Consider the following 19,938-nt stretch of genomic DNA (forward strand, 5'->3'; position numbering starts at 1 on the left):
GAATCATGCTTGACTCTTCTCACATTCCATATCTAAACCACTGACATTACTTTTTAAGCTTTATCTTTAAAATATATCCAGAATTCAAAAACTTCTCACTACTTCCGTGGCTGCTACCTTGATCCACACCTTCATTGTCTTTCACCTGCATAATTTCAACCACCCCTGAAATACACTCATTGCTTCTGTGCTCAGCTGTTCTTAGCAGGGCTTCAGGACTGAGCCTGCTACAAAGTAAGTTACAGCATGTCTTTCCCCTGTTCAGAGCTCCCCAGCGGTTTCTCATCTCACTCGAGGAAAAGATAAAATCTTTTCCGTGGCCTATAAAGGCCTGTACAACCTGCCTCCCCAGACACCCTCTGACCCCACCTCCTGTGCCTCTCCTCTCTCTCTCCTCTCTCCGCGGCTCTCGTATCCTCATTCTGCCTTTACCTGCCAGGCATACTCTTACCCTTCAGGTGTTTGCTCAAAAGTTGCTCCAGTGAGGCCTTCCCTGACCGCCTCTCCACCATCCCTGGCTTGGGTTTTAGATTCATGATTTTAATTCGTCTGGGAAACTCAGCGAGGCCTTATGAAGCACAACTCTTCAAAGTCTCACCATAACTATCTGTTTTCTTTTTAACAGAGAAATGATGGCATCAAAACAAAAAGAGAACTCACTGTGAATAAGAGAAAACATCTAGGTGAGGCTCTGTCAGACAGCATGGTGCAGTGGATTTTGGTGTCAAGGGACCAGGGTTCTAATCCCAGCAGTGCCTTTGACTGGTTGTATGATCCTAGGCATATTATTAAACATCCAAATATGTACAAGGAGAATGACAGTAATTCCTATGAGCAGGACATTTGTGAAGATTAAATAATATCATCAGAGCATAGCGTCTTACATCAGACCTGGCAAGTAGCTGTTCACACACGCCCTTTTCTTCTGTGCCTTGATTCTAACAATGTAATTAATGGCCATAGTTCCAGTCTAGAAATGAGTTGTGTTCTGAAATTTAGTTTGTGGATCTGATGTTTCTAGTGTTGAACACATTTCCTCATAGAAACAGTGATGCACATGTGGTTGTTAGGTTCCTGGATCAGTCCACAATAGCTTTCCTATCATGCAATGAATCTGCCATACAGCAATCTGCTAATAGTACCGTAGCACCTATCACCATGCAAGGCTACACTTCTTTGGGAAAATGAAATCAAAATTTCAACTTGTAATGACATGAATACAATTTTCCTGACAGTAAAAATAACAATACAAATATAGCAACTATTATTGGGATGTTACTATGTGGCAGGTCTATTTGAAGTGCATTAGATGAATTAAACCCTCACACTGACCCTCTGAGTTAGGTACAGTGGTCATCTTTATTTTACAGATAGTGAAACTAAGGCACAGAACTAGGGGCAGAGACCAGGATTCAAATCCAGTCAATCTGGCTCCAGAACCAGTGCCATTAACCCCTGACGATGTGAGCAAGGCCACCCATTTCCCTGTTCCCCACTCCTCACCTTCTTGGACAGTAGGAATGGGACTCACGTCAGCTCCCACCACTCAGAGAGGACTTTCAATGCCTGGGGAAGAGGCTCCAGTCTGTAAGGAGATGGGAGAGTAAGAGATGGGACTGGGGTGCAATGGTGTGGGATGTCGGGTCTTTCATAGGTGAGCTTTGGGGGACCTTGAAGCCCCTGGGAATTCCATGCCAAGTTTTATGTGAATGGACTTAAGTGAATTTTGGATGGGAGAAGACTCATAGGATTCCCCTCCTTTCCCTTTCAAAATCAGTTAATGGCTTCTCCATGGGGAAAGAAAAGGTGCTGTCCAGAAATGATGAGCTGGAGGTGAGGGTGCATCAAGCCTCAAGGGAAAGTTTAGTTTTGTTTTGCTTTTGGATTTCATATAAATACCCAAACTCAGCTAACAAATGGAATATTTTCACAGGAGAAGAAAGGGCTCTTCGTAAGTATGAGAGTGAGGGGTCTTATATTGGAGATACTTCAGGGAGATCAGAGCTGGGGGCAGGGGAGGGAAGGTTGACTTGGATTTCCTCACCTCTTCCCCCTTCAGTCTCAACACCTGAAGCTTGACTGTGGGTGCGCCGTGAGGAACTGTGTAACATTGAGAGAGTGATTCTGGGGAGGGACAGGCAGCACCGGGGCAGCTGGCCTGGCAGAAGTAAGAGGACAGACGTATATTCGGCATGTGTGGGAGCCATCGGCTTGTGTTTATCCTGGGTATTCATTTTTAGTCCATGTTTGGATGAGAGGAACTCAAGAACAAGCAGCGTGATAGAGTCCCTGATCTTCAGGCTGAATTTGATGATTGTTTCTCAGTCACTTCCTCAGTAATATTTTCCCCATGGACAGAAAAAAAGGTTTCTGACTCTCTTTCTCTCTTTAGGCCCAGTCCAAGAATATGAGCTGCTGCTTCAGGTGACCTATAGAGATTCCAAGGAGAAAAGAGATTTGAGGAATTTTCTGAAGCTCTTGAAGCCTCCATTATTATGGTCACACGGGCTCACGATTATCAGAGCAAAGGCTACCACGTGTAAGTGGCTCTCAGTGACTGGATATGTAAATGGAGAAGGCGGGTGTATCACTCAGGGTTATGCTATCAGGATGGGTTATGCTGTGGAAACAATCATCCCTACAATCTATGTGATTTAAAAGAATAAATGCTTTATTTCTTCTTCATGCTACGTGTCCATTGCAGATTGGCAGAGGGCTGTTTATGTTGCCACCAGTATGCAGAGTGATGTATCAGACCCTATCTCATATGTACCCATCCATGCTAAGTCAAAAATAAATGAAACACTGGAGAGTTTTCCATAGGCAATTAAATTCTCTGACTCAGAAGTGACCACAGTAATTCTACCCACAACTTATTGGTTAGAACTGGCTCCGTGGCTCCACTTAACTTCAGGGGACTAGGATATGCAATCCTGTGTACCTGGAAGATGGCAAGAAATATTTGGCAAACAGCACTAATAAGCACAAAGGTGGGGTTCAGAGAAGTTAAATTATTGATCTAAAGCAGTGATTCTTAAAGCGTGGTGGTCCCCAGGCTAGCAGTAGCAGCAGCAGCAGCATTAGGGAACTTAACAGAAATGCAAATTCTTCATTCATCTTGACTTAGAGGATCAGAAACTCCAGGGTGAGATCTTCCAGGTGATTCTGTTGTGCAATAAAGCTTGAGAACCATTCACTGCACACTGTGCATATTTTCACAAAGGTATCCAGTGACTTTGCCCTGCTTTTTGATCTACTGAAAAAAAAATGACTTCGGTGGGAATTTCAGGTGTGATAGAAGGGGGTAGGCATAGAAGATTGCTACTAGAGAAACTTTTCATCATGACTTTCCCCGAAAATGTTTCTCTGCCTTTGTCATCTTGCTTATAAGGCCTACCTGGGAGTGGTGGCAGGTGGATGGAAAGGAGTCTCCAATGAGATGGTGGTCAAATACCCTCTAGAATCCTTTAAATATCTGTCCTATTACAAATGTCCTCTTCTGCTTCTCTCTTCCATTGCAGTGGCTATGTATGGAGCATACATCCTTCTTTTGCATGCTAATCCCAGCCATTGTAGCTTTATGTTTGTTAGCTTTCCGATACTAACCTCAGAATTTATTGAGTTGGACATTTCCTTACCTTAAATATATTGCCATCCTGGCTTCATCCTTCTGGCTTTTGGTGAGAAATATTACCATTATTTTACTTTTAATGGCAAAAAATTGCTATTACTTTTGCACCAATCAAATCCTTGGTCCAGATTCCAATCAGCGCTAAGGATCAGAAATCACTACTCAGGGCTGGGTGCAGCAGCTCACGCCTGTAATCCCAGCATTTTCGGAGGCCAAGGCAGGCAGATCACTTGAGCTCAGGAGTTCAAGACCAGCTGGCCAACATGACGAAATACTGTCTCTACTAAAAATACAAAAATTAGCCAGGGGTGGTGGTGCATGCCTGTAATCCCAGCTACTCAGGAGACTGAGGCACAAGAATCACTTGAACCCAGGAGGCAGAGTTTGCAGTGAGCTGAGATCATGCCACTGTATTCTAACCTGGGCAACAAACCAAAACAAAACTCATAGAAGATGTGGGAAGTTAATCTGAAAAATAAACATATAAAAAATAAAATCACTACTCAGCAGTAGTCAGTTTATAAACCAGAATCCAGGAGACTGAGTTCTATTTTTTTGTGCAGCCTGCAACAACCTGAATGGGGTCCTGCAGTGTACCTGTGAAGACGGCTACACCTGGTTTCCTCCCTCATGCCTCGATCCCCAGAACTGCTACCTTCACACGGCTGGAGCACTCCCAAGCTGTGAATGTCATCTCAACAATCTCAGCCAGAGCGTCAATTTCTGTGAGAGAACAAGTAAGCAACAAAGAATGCTCGGGCTGGGTCTTCTCCCACCCCAACATGCAACAGAGAAGGGACTCTGGCTCATCGTCTTGTTAGTCACTGTTTGTTTACAGGGAGATTGAGGGACAGTGATTATATATTATGTTGGGCCTGGCTGGACACAGTGAGAGTTTTCATAGTACAGAAGATCCAGAAACACATGTGACGGTCACTTCAACCTTTAGGTCCATCCAGCTCAGCTCTGCAATCATATGATTCTATTGAGATTGAGGGAGAGTTGCTAAAATTCCAAAATGAGGAACTGCTTGAGTAAGCAACATTTGTCTTCCTACTCTCTTTTCACCTCTTTTGCCAACATCAATTTCAAGAAAAGGGAAGTCTAGAGATGTGAATGCAGGGAGGAACACACAGTGAATCATTCCATTAAAAGAAATGCTGTCAATTGTCAACAAATATGTGTACTGAATGCCTTGTTAAAACAAAACAAAAGCTGAAAGTCTAGCTTAGGAAACCAGTGGTAGCTGAGGGAGCTATGGCTAACTTAGGTTTCTGTTCAATGAAAGATGAGATTAGCCAAATGACACGGACTCCAGGGCATGAAAGACTTTAAAAAGCTCCTGCAATGATTACTTCAGTTAACTGGAAGCCCCAGATATTGGTGGAATTGAGCAAAGAGTGAGCCTGAAATAGCTCAGCTTAATTGGGAATACTGGCTCTCCTAGTATGAAGAAGAATTTCTCTTGCTGTCTATGAATTAAGAGACTCATTGGAGAGGCCAGGCTGTAATACAAGAAAGAAAATAATGTCATTTCTTCAACAAATGTTGATGAAAGCCTATGTTTTGAAAGATGGGCACAGCAGCTTACACCTGTAATCCTAGCACCTTGGAAGGTTAAGGCAGGCTGATTGCTTGAACTCAGGAAGAGTTCGAGACCAGCTTGGGCAACATGGCGAAAATGTATCTCTGCAAAAAATACAAAAATTAGCTGGGTGTGGTGGTGTGTGCCTGTAGTACCAGCTACTTGGGGGGCTGAGGGAAGAGGATTGCTTGAACCCAGGAGGTTGAGGCTGCAGTGAGCCAAGATCGTGCCACTGCACTCTAGCCTGGGTGACAAAAGTGACGCCCTGTCTCAAAAAGAAAGAAAGAAAGAGAGAGAGAGAGAGAGAGAGAGAGAGAGAGAAAGAAAGAAAGAAAGAAAGAAAGAAAGAAAGAAAGAAAGAAAGAAAGAAAGAAAGAAAGAAAGAAAGAAAGAAAGAAAGAAAGAGAGAAAGAAAGAAAGAAACAAGGAAGGAAGGAAGGAAAGAAGGGAAGGGAAGGGAAGGGAAGGGAAGGGAAGGGAAGGGAAGGGAAGGGAAGAAAAGATGGTCCATGTCTAATCCGTCTTTGAAAGATACCAAGCTGGATCAGACAGGGATGACACTTATGAGGAGCTTCCCACAGTACTGTGGAGATGTGCATAGATGAGACGTACACAAATCGATGTTTAGGAATATGTAAGAGGCTGGGAGGGAGATAGGGATAAAGTACTGTAAGAATTTATAGGAGAGAAAGACTCTGCATCTGAGGATTAGAGAAGACCTTTGTGGAAGAGATGACATTTGATTAGGTCCTGAATGAAGGATAAATGGGATTTGTCCACATAGAGAATTGTCCCAGTGCAGAGAAGTACTGGCAATGGGTAGGTAAGGAAGGTGTTGGAGTTAGCAAGTAGTGCTGCTGTTAGTGTCATCGTTTAATTTTTAATAGGGACAATGCTTAAGCTTATTGCCTAGATGAAGACACATTTCAGTGTTCAGTGAATGCTTTCGTTAGTGACACATGAGATGCCACGCATTTACCTAGTTTTAAGGTTGCCTTGACTACCAGTACTTCCCTATTAACTGTTCCAAATCTGCAATTGAAAACTCTGGTTTTATGTATGCATCCTGTGTTATTTTAGGTGAATATTTCTTATGAAAAAAATTTGAAACATCACTGTTGAATAGATGACTCCAAATTGTACTTCTATAATTGTATACTACTAATAAAATCAAGTTAGAAATATATTATATCTATAAACTTATTTTTATTTCCTACAGAGATTTGGGGCACTTTCAAAATTAATGAAAGATTTACAAATGACCTTTTGAATTCATCTTCTGCTATATACTCCAAATATGCAACTGGAATTGAAATTCAAGTAAGCTCTTTCTACTCATTATATAAGGAATTGTTTGCTACGCTCAAGTTCAAATGTTTTCAATTCAGCATGTATATTTAATATATTCTTAATTATTCATTTTCAGTGAGCTATTACAGAGCAGTTATTTGCTCTGCCCACAGTTGAAATTCTCTGAGCATCTTCTTTCTAGGAAAGTTTAGCAGCTGACTTCTTTGCACTTTTGCTGTGTTCAGTTTTGCTCACTTATTTGAGTAATATACTAAGACTTCTTGATTATTTTCTCTTTTTATTTTTTATAAAAAATTTTTATGGGCTGGGTGCAGTGGCTCACACCTGTAATCCCAGTATTTTGGGAGGCTGAGGTAGGCAGATCACTTGAGGTCAGGAGTTCGAGACCAGCTGGCCAGCATGGTGAAACCCAATCTCTACCAAAAAATACAAAAATTAGCAGGGCATGTGACATACACCTGTAATCCCAGATACTCAGGTGATGAGGCACAAGAATCGCTTGAATCCGGGAGGTGAAGTTTGTAGTTAGCTGAGATTGTGCCATTGCACTCCAGCCTGGGTAACAGAGTGAGACTCCACCTCAAAAAAAAAAAAAAAAAAAAAAAAAAAAAAGAAAAAGAAAAAAAAATTCGTGATCTAAGCTCAATTGTCAGCATTTGGGATTTATTCTATAAAGAAAACTCTGTTGTTAGAGAGTGAAGAGAGTTAATAAGCAAAACTCTCAATTTTATAATAAAGTCACATAAAAACTAGATCAGTGTCCCTCCACCTAGGATGCTGGCTCAGGTGTAGCTCTAACTGAAGACCCGAGCAAATACTTATGGCCGGGCGCCGTGGCTCAAGCCTGTAATCCCAGCACTTTGGGAGGCCGAGACGGGCGGATCACGAGGTCAGGAGATCGAGACCATCCTGGCGAACACGGTGAAACCCCGTCTCTACTAAAAAAATACAAAAAAACTAGCCGGGCGAGGCGGCGGGCGCCTGTAGTCCCAGCTACTCGGGAGGCTGAGGCAGGAGAATGGCGTAAACCCGGGGGGCGGAGCTTGCAGTGAGCTGAGATCCGGCCACTGCACTCCAGCCTGGGTGACAGAGCCAGACTCCGTCTCAAAAAAAAAAAAAAAAAAAAAAGATGGATTCAGTCTAAGTACCTGTAAAAATTAATAGCCAAGGAAAAATGGATTTTGGGTAAATTTATTCTATGATCTGGCATCAAATTCATCTCCTATTCTAAGCAGTTGGTTATTCACAATATATTAGCAATCTCAAACGTACATTTTATACATGTATATGTATGGATATGTGTGTGTGTGTATACATTCACAACTGTTATTTTAACTGTATTTGTATGACATGCAATTATTTCCCACTGTATCTCTTTTCGTTACTCCTTTGCTACTGTTGATTTATTTATTGTCTGTTTCAACTTTTTGCTCAAATGTCTTTCTGAAGTATGGGAAGAAGAATTAACACATTGCTCTTTGTTCTCTTTCTAAGCTTAAAAAAGCATACAAAAGAATTCAAGGTTTTGAGTCTGTTCAGGTCACCCAATTTCGGTAAGTAACACAATGGTCTTAGAAGGGCATCTAAGAATTGGGGGCCAGTTCTGCAGAAGGCAGAGAGCTGTTTTTAGATGACCCTGACAGAAAACAGGACAGAATTCATCTTTATAGTAGGATTTTTACTAAGTGAAGAAGGATCTGTAATGCTTTAAAAAGCCTGAAGAGGAAAGCCTGGATTCTTACTTAAATGAGTTTAGGACCTTAATTTTTTTTTTGACAGTTTCACTCTGTAAAAATTAAAATTAATTTTTAATTTAAAAATTTAAAATTTAATTAAAATTTTAAATTAAATTAATTTAATCACCCAGGCTGGAGTGCAATGGTGCAATCTAGGCTCACTGTAACCCTGCAACCTCTGCCTATGGGGTTCAAGAGATTATCCTGCCTCAACCTCCCAAGTAGCTGGGATTACAGGCACCCACCACGACATCCAGCTAACTTTTTTGTATTTTTAGTAGAGACAGGGTTTCACCATGTTGGCCATGCCGGTCTCAAACCCCTGACCTCAGGTGATCTGCCTGCCTCGGCCCCCAAAGTGCTGGGATTTCAGGCATGAGCCACCACATCTGGCCTAGGACCTTAAATATTGAAAAGCATTCTCAAAACTGTGGGTCAGTGAGTAGAAGTACAAAACAATAGTAGTAGGGCAGAAACTTGGAAGAAGGCAGGAGATCATGGTGCTCGTCCATGGGAAAAAGTGAGGGTTGGGGATAAGGGTTGTGGGTTGTCGAAGGGTGGATTTTCTCCTTCAGCAACCACAGGAGATATGATGCCTCATAATTTGGAGCCAGAAGTGGGGCTTTGGGTGAAATATCTTTGCACAGACATCATGTATACATCATAGTTCAAAACCCAGTAGTCATTGTTTACAGCAAATAAAGAAATATTTAGTAAATTATCTTTTTGTTTATGCCTTAATTCCAAAAGTTGTTTAGTTAGTTATCTACGTGTACATTAATTACCAACTATTAATAGTCTGTCTGCTTGTTAGAGAAAGTGGCTCAGAGGTCAGAGAACTTGACTTGTTATATTTTTTTCACAGTTAACTTAAAAACACCCATAGGAAATTTTCTTTTTCTTTTCTTTTCTTTTCTTTTTTCTTTTTCTTTCTTTTTTTTTTTTTTGAGATGGAGTCTCGCTCTGTCACCCAGGCTTGAGTGCAGTGGCACGTTCTCGGCTCACTGCAACCTCCACCTCCCAGGTTCACGCCATCCTCCTGCCTCAGCCTCCCAAGTAGCTGGAACTACAGGTGCCCACCACCATGCCTGGCTAATTTTTTTGTATTTTTAGTAGAGACAGGTTTCACCGTGTTAGCCAGGATGGTCTTGATCTCCTGACCTCATGATCTGCCTGCCTTGGCTTCCCAAAGTGCTGGGATTACAGGTGTGAGCCACTGCGTCCGGCCAACCCATAGAAAATTTTCAACAGCATTTGCTATAAACACATTGTCCTGGGCATTGTCCTTTTAAGTCATACATGTATAGTTTTCTTTAAAATTCAATACTAGCAAAAACACTGCTTCTTTTTTTATATTGAAATTTATATAGTTAATCATACTTTCAATATTCATATTTTTCTTTTCTGTTATCCTTGTTTTCTATCTATACTTCTACTTTATATTCTATCATGTATATCTTATAAGCTGTCTGCAATAATTTGTAGACAAAATCACAGTAAAAGTAGGCACAAGTCTATAAACTACAACTTTTGAGGTTTTACTTTTGTTTTGTTTCATTTTGTTTTAATATGGGGTCTCACTCTGTTGTCCATGCTGGAGTGGAGTGGTGCGATCTCAGTTCACTGCAGCCTTGACCACCTGGGTTCAAGCAATTCCACCTATGCCTCCCTGGTAGCTAGGACCACAGGCATGTGCCATCATGCTTGCCTAATTAGTTGAGGTCTTGCTACGTTGCTCAGGCTGGTCTTAAACTCCTGGGCTCTAGCGATCTTCCTACCTCAGCTTCCCATAATACTGGGATTACATGCATGAGACACCAAGCCCAGTCTAAAGTTTTACGTTTTGCATATATGATTTAAAATAAATGTCTTTTTAAAAAATTCTTTTGAAAAATAAAGAAGGTTTTCACCATGTTGACCTGGCTGGTCTCAAACTTCTGGCCTCAAATGATCCACCCACCTTGGCCTCCCAAAATGCTGGAATTACAGGCATGAGTCACCATGCCCAGATTAAAATAAATCTTAATCTCTCATTGTATTTACTTATCTGTCAAACAGGACAGTTATACACCTGTGGAACCTGGTTTAACTTCATTAAATCAAATCAGTAATAAGCAGGAAAATACTTCGTAATCAATAGAAGGGACATATCGATGCAAAGGTATTGCGACCATCATTACACAAAAGGGTGTCTGCACTTATTTATACATTGTGAGCAGAAGTTCAATGTAGTACGAATTTGAGCTGCAGAGCTTCTGATCAATTAGTAATGAATAATTTTCTGACCCAACTTCTCATTGGGCCTCAGTTCTCTTATCTATAAAATGGGAATGGTACGCTGCTTATCTTGTGATTTATTATTGCAGGATTGACTTAATATATGTGATCTCGTGCTTTCATGGTTTCAAACACATCTGTATGCTGATAGATTCTAAATTTATTACTTGAGCTTGGGCACTCCCCTGAACTCTAGACCCAAATATCCAACTGCCTACTTGAAAATCTCCACTTGGTTTTCCAGCTGGCATGTCAAATGTCACATGTTCAAACTGGGAATCCTCTGACTCTCCCCTTCCTAACCTACAACTTATTTTTCCCACTGTCTTCCCTACTTCCATTACAGCAATGCTATTCTTCCACTTGCAGAGACCCAATCCTTGGAGCCATCCTGTGCTATAATTTCTTTTATTGAGGTATAACTTGCACACAGTTATGTGCTCAAGCTTTGGGTACAACTCGAGCAGCTTTGACAAAAGCTTGTGCAAGTCCCTTCCTATCAAGATGGAGCATTCTCACAACCCCAAAAGTTTAGTCTATTCCAGAACTTCACGTAAATAGAATAATCCAGTTTTTTTTTTTTTTTTTCGTGTTTGGTTTCTTTCACTCAGCATAATGTCATTGAGATTCATCCTCATTTTTCTATCAGTGGTTCCTTCCTTCTTGTAGCCCAGTAGTACTCCATTGTAAGAATATACAAAAACTTGTTTTTCCATTCCTTGGAATTATTGACTAATTTCTTTCTTTCATACCCCAAATCTTCTCCATTAGTAAGTTCTATGGCTCTAGCTCCAAATAAAACCTGAATTTGACCACATGCACAGCTACCCAACTAGTTCAAGCCACCACCAGCTCTTTCCTAACTGGGTTCCCTGTTCCTTGCTGGCTTCCCTTCCATCTGTTTTCTACACAGCAGCCCTTATGGTCTTAAAAGATAAATCTTATGATGCCACTACCTTTTAATAAAGAAGAAAACTTTTTAATAAAGAATGAAATCCCAACTCTAATGTCCTATGAGATCTGGCTCCTGGTACCACTCCAATATCATCTCCTGCTGTTGTTCCCTTGCTGTTGAATTTCAATCATCCTAGTATTTAAGCTTGTCAAACTCACAGGCATTTTCCTGCCTCAGGACCTTTACGTGTGCTGACATTCCACACCAATGTTCTTTGCATAGCTGGCTTTTTTTCTTTGCATAGCTGGCCGCAGGCCTCAGCTTCAAAGACCCTCAGCACAAAAAAGCCTTCACTAACCAGCTTTATTTAATGTGGGGTCCCATAATTATATCTGTATATATATAGATATTCCCAGTGAGCATGGCTAGGTGGAGGGTAAGTATATATACAGATAAATTTATATATATATGTATGTATTTTTGGTGGATACTTGTTTTTTATTTGCCTTGCCTTGTCCACTAGAAGGTAAGCTCTGTTTCTTTATTCCTGTGGACCCAATGCCATGTACACATATCATAGGCCCTGAGTGAATGAACGAATAAGTAGTGAATCTCATTTCTCTTTCCCCAAAATCACTGCAGAAATGGAAGCATTGTTGCTGGGTATGAAGTTGTTGGTTCCAGCAGTGCATCTGAACTGCTGTCAGCCATTGAACAGGTTGCCAAGAAGGCTAAGACAGCCCTTCACATGCTGTTTCCATTAGAAGACTGCTCTTTCAGAGTGTTCAGAAAAGGTAATGCTGGATTCTCATTCTCTGCTTAGGTTAAGAGACCCCTTTAATTAGTAGTTCATTTGTGTCCTCAGGAAGTAGATTTGAGACATTTCAATAAAGAATTGTTCTCTAACTGCCTTTCAGTACAAACAGGCAGCTGTTTCCCCGCACCCCGCCATGATGAAACTTAACTTCAACTGACTATTTCAAATTCTTGCTAGTTGGAATTCTGATCTGTACCTCTTAGTGTAAACAGTGTGGAGAACTGACTTCCCTGTAGGCTGTGAGGGAAAGGGCTCAGCAATAGTTGACTGGTATACGTGTTGAAAGCGTCCTAAGGCTGACAATATTCCTAAGTCGCAATCCAAGAAATCATGTCTTTAACACATATAAAGACAGACAGACAGACAGACACAGACAGACACACACACACACACACACAGTTTTTCTTCATATATTTATCTTTTCCTTTTACATTAAATCTTACGCCTTTCCTACCAAAATTTGTACCACTCTCTTTCAACAACATTTATTCGATAAATATTTACTGAGAGTCCAAAGTGTCTACATAGTTAAAATGCAGCAATGGTGAAAACAAACAAAAATCTTAACCCTGACTGGGTGCGGTGGCTCACATCCGTAATCCTAGCACTTTGGGAGGCCAGGGTGGGCAGATCATTTGAGGTCAGGAGGTCACGATCAGCTTGGCCAACATGGTGAAACCCCGTCTCTACTAAAAACACAAAAGTTAGCCAGGCCCGGCGCAGTGACTTACGCCTGTAATCCCAGAACTTTGGGAGGCCAAGGCGGGCAGATTGCATGAGATCAGAAGTTTGAGACCAGCCTGGCCAACATGGTGAAATCCCGCCTCTACTAAAAAAAAAAAAAAAAAAAAAAAAAAAAATTAGCCATGCGTGGTTGTACGCACCTGTAATCCCAGGTACTTGAGAGGCCAAGGCAGGGGAATCACTTGAATCTGGGAGGTGGAGGTTGCAGTGAGTCGAGATGGCTCCACTTAACTCCAGCCTGGGCGACAGAGCAAGACTTGGTCACAATAAATAAATAAATAAATAAATAAATAAATAAATACATACATACATACATACATACATAGCCAGGCATGGTGATGTGCACCTGTAATCCCAGATATAGGGAGGCTGAGGCAGGAGAATCACTTGAGCCTGGGAGGTAGAGGTTGCAGTGAGCAGAGATCACACCACTGTCCTCCAGCCTGGACAACAAGAGTGAAACTCCATCTCAAAAAAAAAAAAAATCATAGCCCTTGTGTATCTTTTAGTTAATGTCTCTATCTCCTAGTTCCAATCATGGTAAGAATGCATTACTAAGAGCCATCAGCAAGAGTACCAATTGGTTGCAATGTGAGAAATGCTTAAAGGAGTACAGGTAGGAAGTGCTACTCACAAATAACAATTGCCCATCTTTTAACCATATCATTACTGCTTTATTCTATAGTGTCTGGAAAATTGTCTGGCTTTCTAATGTTCCTTTAAAGAGTAAAAATATTTCCTGAGAGTGATCACATCATTCCTTATTATCACCTAATACTTACTAGTTGATAGCCCATTAAAGGTGATATTGTTGGCACAGATCAGACACCTGGAAGGAGAGGTCAGGAAGCTGGGCATCAAAGACAAACTTCTCCTACTTCTGAATTTTGCCTGGATTTCATCTCCAAAAATATGACTTCCAAAACAGTTAAACATGACTACATGGTGTATATAGAGTGCCAGGATATTCTAGGATCATTTTTCTTCGTTGTCTTCTTTTGTTTCCAGCCCAGTGTAATGACATTGTCTTTGGATTTGGGTCCAAGGATGATGAATATACCCTGCCCTGCCGCAGTGGCTACAGGGGAAGCATCACAGCCAGGTGCCAATCATCTGGGTGGCAGGCCATAAGGGAGACTTGCGTGCTCCCTCAGCTTGAAGAACTGAAGAAGGTGAGGCATTTTCACTTTGTAGACTTGCCCTGGTTTCGAGTTTCAGAGTGGCAATCTCCCAGTTAGCATGGCTAGGTGGAGGGTAAGTATACCTACGTGCATAACTGGCCAGTATGCAAAGAGCAAGGAGACATCAGACCTTGGTGAACCCGTGGAGTCGTGCATGGGTGATAGCGTCTGGGCAGCAGAGTCTAGGTTGCAACACAAAAGACAGAGCTGATAGTTTTCTCAGGCAGAGGTGTTGTGGAGGAGTGTATCAATGCTGAGGAGGTCTGTGATGGATGGTAGAGCAGCAACTAAACTGGCCTTAGAAGTTCAGAAGACCTGGAAATTAAAGAGGAGTGAAGGTGTGAGTCATAAGCTAGCAGGCTTCGTACAAGTAAGGATATATCTATATCAGAAATTAGGGCAAGGAGTGGGTCAGACAAAGGTGAACCTTATAAAATGATTGAACTGCAATGGACCTTAAGGGGCATCTGGTTTACCAACCTCATTTTACAGATCAGAAAACAAAAGACCAAGGGGTCAATAGTTCCTTTGGTAGCAATAGTTTTGAATTAGAAGCATGGTCACCTGACTCCCAGTCCAGTGCTGTATTAGTCTGTTCTCACATTGTTATAAAGAACTACCTGAGACTGGGTAGTTTATAAAGAAAAAGAGGTTTGACTCACTGTTGTGCAGGATGTACAGAAGGCGTATCTGGGGAGGCCTCAGGAAACTTACAATCATGGCAAGAGGCGAAAGGGAAGTAAGCACATCCTCATATGGTGACAGGACAGAGAAAGAGAGAGAGAGAAAGAGAGAGAGAGAGAATGGGGGAGGTACTACACACTTTTAAACAACCAGTTCCTTTGAGAACTGTATCATGAAACAGCATGTGGGGGATGGTGCTAAACCATTAGAAACCACCTCCATGATCCAATCATCTCCCACTAGGCCCCACCTCCAACACTGGGAATTATAACTCGACATAGGATTTGGGTGGGGACACAGAGCAAAACCATATCAGGTGCTATGCCCTCCACATGATGCTCTCTTAGGAAGCTTCAAGTATTAAGACAAGGAAGATAGAAAGAAGGAAATAAATATCTAGGAATCAGAAGAACTCAAGTCACAGAATAGAAGGACCCCAAGACCAGTTCACAGATACTGTTCAGCAAGTAGATTTCCATATTGAGCAGAACTTCTATTCCAACCAGAGACCTTGCTGCTGCTGATGCAATAGAAAACCTCAGAATGGTATTCATCGGAGGACTGTGGAATGTTTACTTCTCCCTTTCTGGATCTCAGTTTCCTCATCTGTCAACTGGGGAAGGGGATTAGATTAGCTAGCTTCTGGGGTCTCTTCTTGCTTTTGCCTTCGTTGCCTCAATTCTGGACATGAGCAATAGTTGAGACTAGTTCGCTCCAGGCAGATCCCAGGTGCCTTGAACAGAAAACGGCATTGTCCGTTGAGAAGAACAAGAAGGAAAATGGGGGGCACTTGGGCTCCCGAGTGGACTTATGTTGAATGGAAGGGGACAACCCTTCTTTGTTGCTTTCCAAATTAGCCTAGTGTAGTAGAAGCAGATGGGAGCTTCAAGAAAGAAGTAAAACTCCAAATCTAGGGCTGGGCGTGGTGGCTCACGCCTGTAATCCTAGCACTTTGGGAGGCTGAGGTGGGCAGATCACAAGGTCAAGAGTTCAAGACCAGGCTGGCCAACATGGCGAAATCCCATCTCTACTAAGAATACAAAAACAATTATCTGGGCGTGCATGCCTGTAATCCCAGCTACTCAGGAAGCTGAGGCAGGAGAATCTCTTGAACCCAGGAGGCAGAGGTTGCAGTGAGCTGAGATCGCACCACTGTACTCCAGCCTGGGTGACAGAGCAAGACTCCGTCACAAAAAAAGAAAAAGAAAAAACTCCAAATCTTGTGACAAAACGGGGGCTGGCACAAGCCCAGTAGTCAAATCTCCATGTATGTTTCTCCCTTTTCCCATCTTACAAAGCATTCTCAGCGTAGTGTGGTGAACATAACACAGGATTAGTACCTACTCTAACATTTCCAGCTGAGTGCTCTTTGGAAGGTCATTAAATCTCATTGAAAATGAGTTTCTGTATAATTAGGATAATAATTTATATTAAAATGATTTTTAGTAAATCTTTTCAAGTTTCAGTTTCCTTAGCTATAAAATGAAAATAATAATGGTGCCTCCCTCAAAGAACGTTGAAAGAATTCAATCAATGAATCCCTGGTAAAGCATCTAGTGCAATGTCTGAAATATAGAAATCACTGAATAACAGCCTTTGTTACTATTGTTATGTAATTATCCTACATTAGAACACACCATACAAATGTTAGTTCTATATGGCCAAGACATTTGATTTAAATTTGATAAAACACAGCATGTCATTGTTTTCTAGAATGTAACCATTTTTGCTTCTAGAGTTTCAGTATGATTGCAGGCAATGCCACTGAGGCAGCTGTGTCATCCTTGGTGCAAAATCTTTCCGTCATCATTCGGCAAAGCCCATCAACCACAGCGGGGAATCTGGCTTCGGTGGTGTCGATTCTGAGCAATGTTTCATCTCTGTCACTGGCCAGCCATTTCAGGGTGTCCAATTCAACAATGGAGGTATGGTCTGCCTGTGCTTAGGGGTCACTTTAAATGCTTGATCCCGTAGGAGGAATGACAAAGCCTTAAAGATGAGGAACTATTGGAAAAGAGAGAAAGCCATGTAAGAGTCCTTATGTGAACTTTACTGTGTCCTCTGAGGTATACAAGGAACTCGGGATCAATTGTGTGGGTTCAAAGGAAGACGGAGCTGCTCTTATGCAGATTACCTGGGCAGCACCTGGCTTAGAGGAGAGGGTGAACTTTTGCATTATGTGCCACAGGTACTGACTTTTCAACATGTTTGCAGTCTATAATTTTTCTTTCCTGTGGCCACAAGCTCAGACTTGAACAGTGTATATTTTAAGAACTCCCTTCATAACAACTTCTCTTAACTGAAGAATTTATGGTTTAGTTGGATATTTAAAGATTAACTTGCAAATTACATAAATGATACTTGGTCACTATAGGAAGTGCAAATGAGCAAAAAGAAAAATAAAGTATCTGTAGCCTGCACTTTAAAATAGACATTTTAAAAGCTTACATTTTAGGTATCGCCTCGGTACCTAGAAGAATGACAAGTGATGTATAGCATGTGATCAATAAATATTTGTTCAATAAATATCCTTCCAAACATTTTGGATGTATACATTTTATATGTTAAAGGACACAATGTTTTACAAAATTGGATTATACAATATATGTTAAATCACACAATAATACTTAACTATATATGATTAAAATTGTTTCAGAAGTGACAGTAAATATCAGTAAGTTAAACTCCCTGAGTTAAAGAAAAGATACTCTAATTTGTTTTTTTAAAACCTGACCACATGTTGTTTACAAGAGATCAACTGAAACAAAATGACACAAAAATGCTAAAAATACAATGAAGAGTGAAAACAAAGCAGACAAACACAAAGCAAAAGAAAACAGTTTTCTAGGGGCAGTAGAAGTAGAACAATCATGGGATTCTGGGCTAGACGGCAGAGAGGGCTGGGTCAGGGTAAGACTCACTTGGAGTGACAGATGCTTGCGGCAGAATGTCTGGGAGCCAGCCCCATAAGCAAGAGAAGAGATTCTTTGGGAAAAAGTAACAACTTCCAAGGATTTGCTTGGAAAATGAATCTCTCAAGCTAAGACTGACCCTTAAAACCCATGACAGTTCAATGCTTGGGTCCAGACTTTAAAAATTGTTTTGCTTTATGCGGTAGGAAACAAGAAACATAACAACTGTAGAAAACAAGAAACCTAAAAATGTGAGCATCTCTTATGTGAGTTTTGAACTTCTGGTGTTAGCAGAACAAACATAATATGGGAAAGCAGTACAAGGTAGTGTCTGCATCTTTGAGCCTCAGCCTGAATAGCAGTGCAGTCATTTTTGCCATCTCAGGGAGGAGGAAATGCACATCACGTGTACAGCTGAAATTACAGGATGCTTTCTCATTCGTCCTGAAGCCCTAGTGCATTTACAAATGCTCTGGGGTGATCACCCTGGAACTTACATGATTCTGCTGACCCAAGATTTTGCCCAAAGCTTCTGCTGTACAGAGGAACTGAGCTAAATTTGATTGATGAGTTTTAATGTGGTTCGTGACTGAGCCAATTCTCTGGGCATTTTTCCTGTAATTAATGCTAATTACTATCCACTGCTAGTCTTCTTATCTGTTTATTCAAAAACACAAACCGACTTTCATCCTTGTGTTTCAGGATGTCATCAATATAGCTGACAATATCCTTAATTCAGCCTTAGTAACCAACTGGACAGTCTTACTGCAGGAAGAAAAGCATGCCAGCTCACGGTTACTACAGACATTGGAAAACATCAGCACTCTGGTGCCTCCGACAGCTCTTCCTCTGAATTTTTCTCGGAAATTCATTAACTGGAAAGGGATTCCAGTGACCAAAAGTCAATCCAAAATGGATTACAGCTATCAGATTGAAATATTACCCCAAAATTCAAGTATTCCCATCAGAGGCCGTGTGTTAATTTGGAAAGACCAATTCCAGAGATCCCTTCCAGAAACTATTATCAGCATGGCCTCGTTGACTTTGGGGAACATTCTACCCATTTCCAAAAATGGAAATGCTCAGGTCAATGGACCTGTGATATCCACAGTTATTCAAAACTATTCCATAGATGAAGTTTTCCTATTTTTTTCCAAGATAGAGTCAAACCTGAGCCAGCCTCATTGTGTGTTTTGGGATTTCAGTCATTTGCAGTGGAACAATGCAGGCTGCCACCTAGTGAATGAAACTCCAGACACCGTGGTGTGCCGATGTACTCACTTGACCTCCTTCTCCATGTTGATGTCACCTTTTGTCCCCGCTACGATCCTCCCCGTGGTAAAATGGATCACCTATGTGGGACTGGGTATCTCCATTGGAAGTCTCATCTTATGCCTGATCATCGAGGCTCTGTTTTGGAAGCAGATTAAGAAAAGCCCAACCTCTCACACACGTCATATTTGCATGGTGAACATAGCCCTGTCCCTCTTGATTGCTGATATCTGGTTTATTGTTGGTGCCACAGTGGATGCCATGGTGAACTCTTCTGGAGTCTGTACAGCTGCTGTGTTCTTTACACATGTCTTCTACCTCTCTTTGTTCTTCTGGATGCTCATGCTTGGCATCCTGCTGGCTTACCGGATCATCCTCGTGTTCCATCACATGGCCCGGCATTTGATGGTGGCTGTCGGATTTTGCCTGGGTTATGGGTGCCCTCTCATTATATCTGTCATTACCATTGCTGTCACACAACCTAGCAATACCTACATAAGGAAAGATGTGTGTTGGCTTAACTGGTCCAATGGAAGCAAACCACTCCTGGCTTTTGTTGTCCCTGCACTGGCTATTGTGGCTGTGAACTTCATTGTGGTGCTGCTAGTTCTCACAAAGCTCTGGAGGCCGGCTGTTGGGGAAAGACTGAGTCGGGATGACAAGGCCACCATCGTCCGCATGGGGAAGAGCCTCCTCATTCTGACCCCTCTGCTAGGGCTCACCTGGGGCTTTGGAATAGGAACACTAGTGGACAACCAGAATCCGGCTTGGCATGTTATTTTTGCTTTACTCAATGCATTACAGGTGAGAACAATAACAATAACCTATTGTATTGTCAAGTAACTGGAATAAGTAGAGAACTCAGATAGATAAAACCACTCTAGAGATTATCT

The 19,938-nt window shown here is 41.6% G+C and overlaps 1 protein-coding gene across 1 annotated transcript in view; it reads left to right on the forward strand.

Annotated features, from left to right (window-relative positions):
- Positions 1 to 19,938, forward strand: part of LOC105490917 (adhesion G protein-coupled receptor F1) — a 44,549-nt gene that overhangs the window by 14,045 nt on the left and 10,566 nt on the right. The window contains exons 3-11 of the mRNA XM_011756898.2: positions 626 to 683; positions 2,393 to 2,539; positions 4,195 to 4,368; positions 6,436 to 6,536; positions 8,022 to 8,080; positions 12,078 to 12,229; positions 14,005 to 14,168; positions 16,598 to 16,786; positions 18,476 to 19,849. Coding sequence (XP_011755200.2) covers positions 626 to 683; positions 2,393 to 2,539; positions 4,195 to 4,368; positions 6,436 to 6,536; positions 8,022 to 8,080; positions 12,078 to 12,229; positions 14,005 to 14,168; positions 16,598 to 16,786; positions 18,476 to 19,849 — 2,418 coding nt within the window. The remainder of the gene's footprint in view (positions 1 to 625; positions 684 to 2,392; positions 2,540 to 4,194; positions 4,369 to 6,435; positions 6,537 to 8,021; positions 8,081 to 12,077; positions 12,230 to 14,004; positions 14,169 to 16,597; positions 16,787 to 18,475; positions 19,850 to 19,938) is intronic.

This window comes from Macaca nemestrina, chromosome 5, assembly GCF_043159975.1.
Source record: "Macaca nemestrina isolate mMacNem1 chromosome 5, mMacNem.hap1, whole genome shotgun sequence".
NCBI classification, from domain to species: Eukaryota; Metazoa; Chordata; class Mammalia; order Primates; family Cercopithecidae; genus Macaca; species Macaca nemestrina.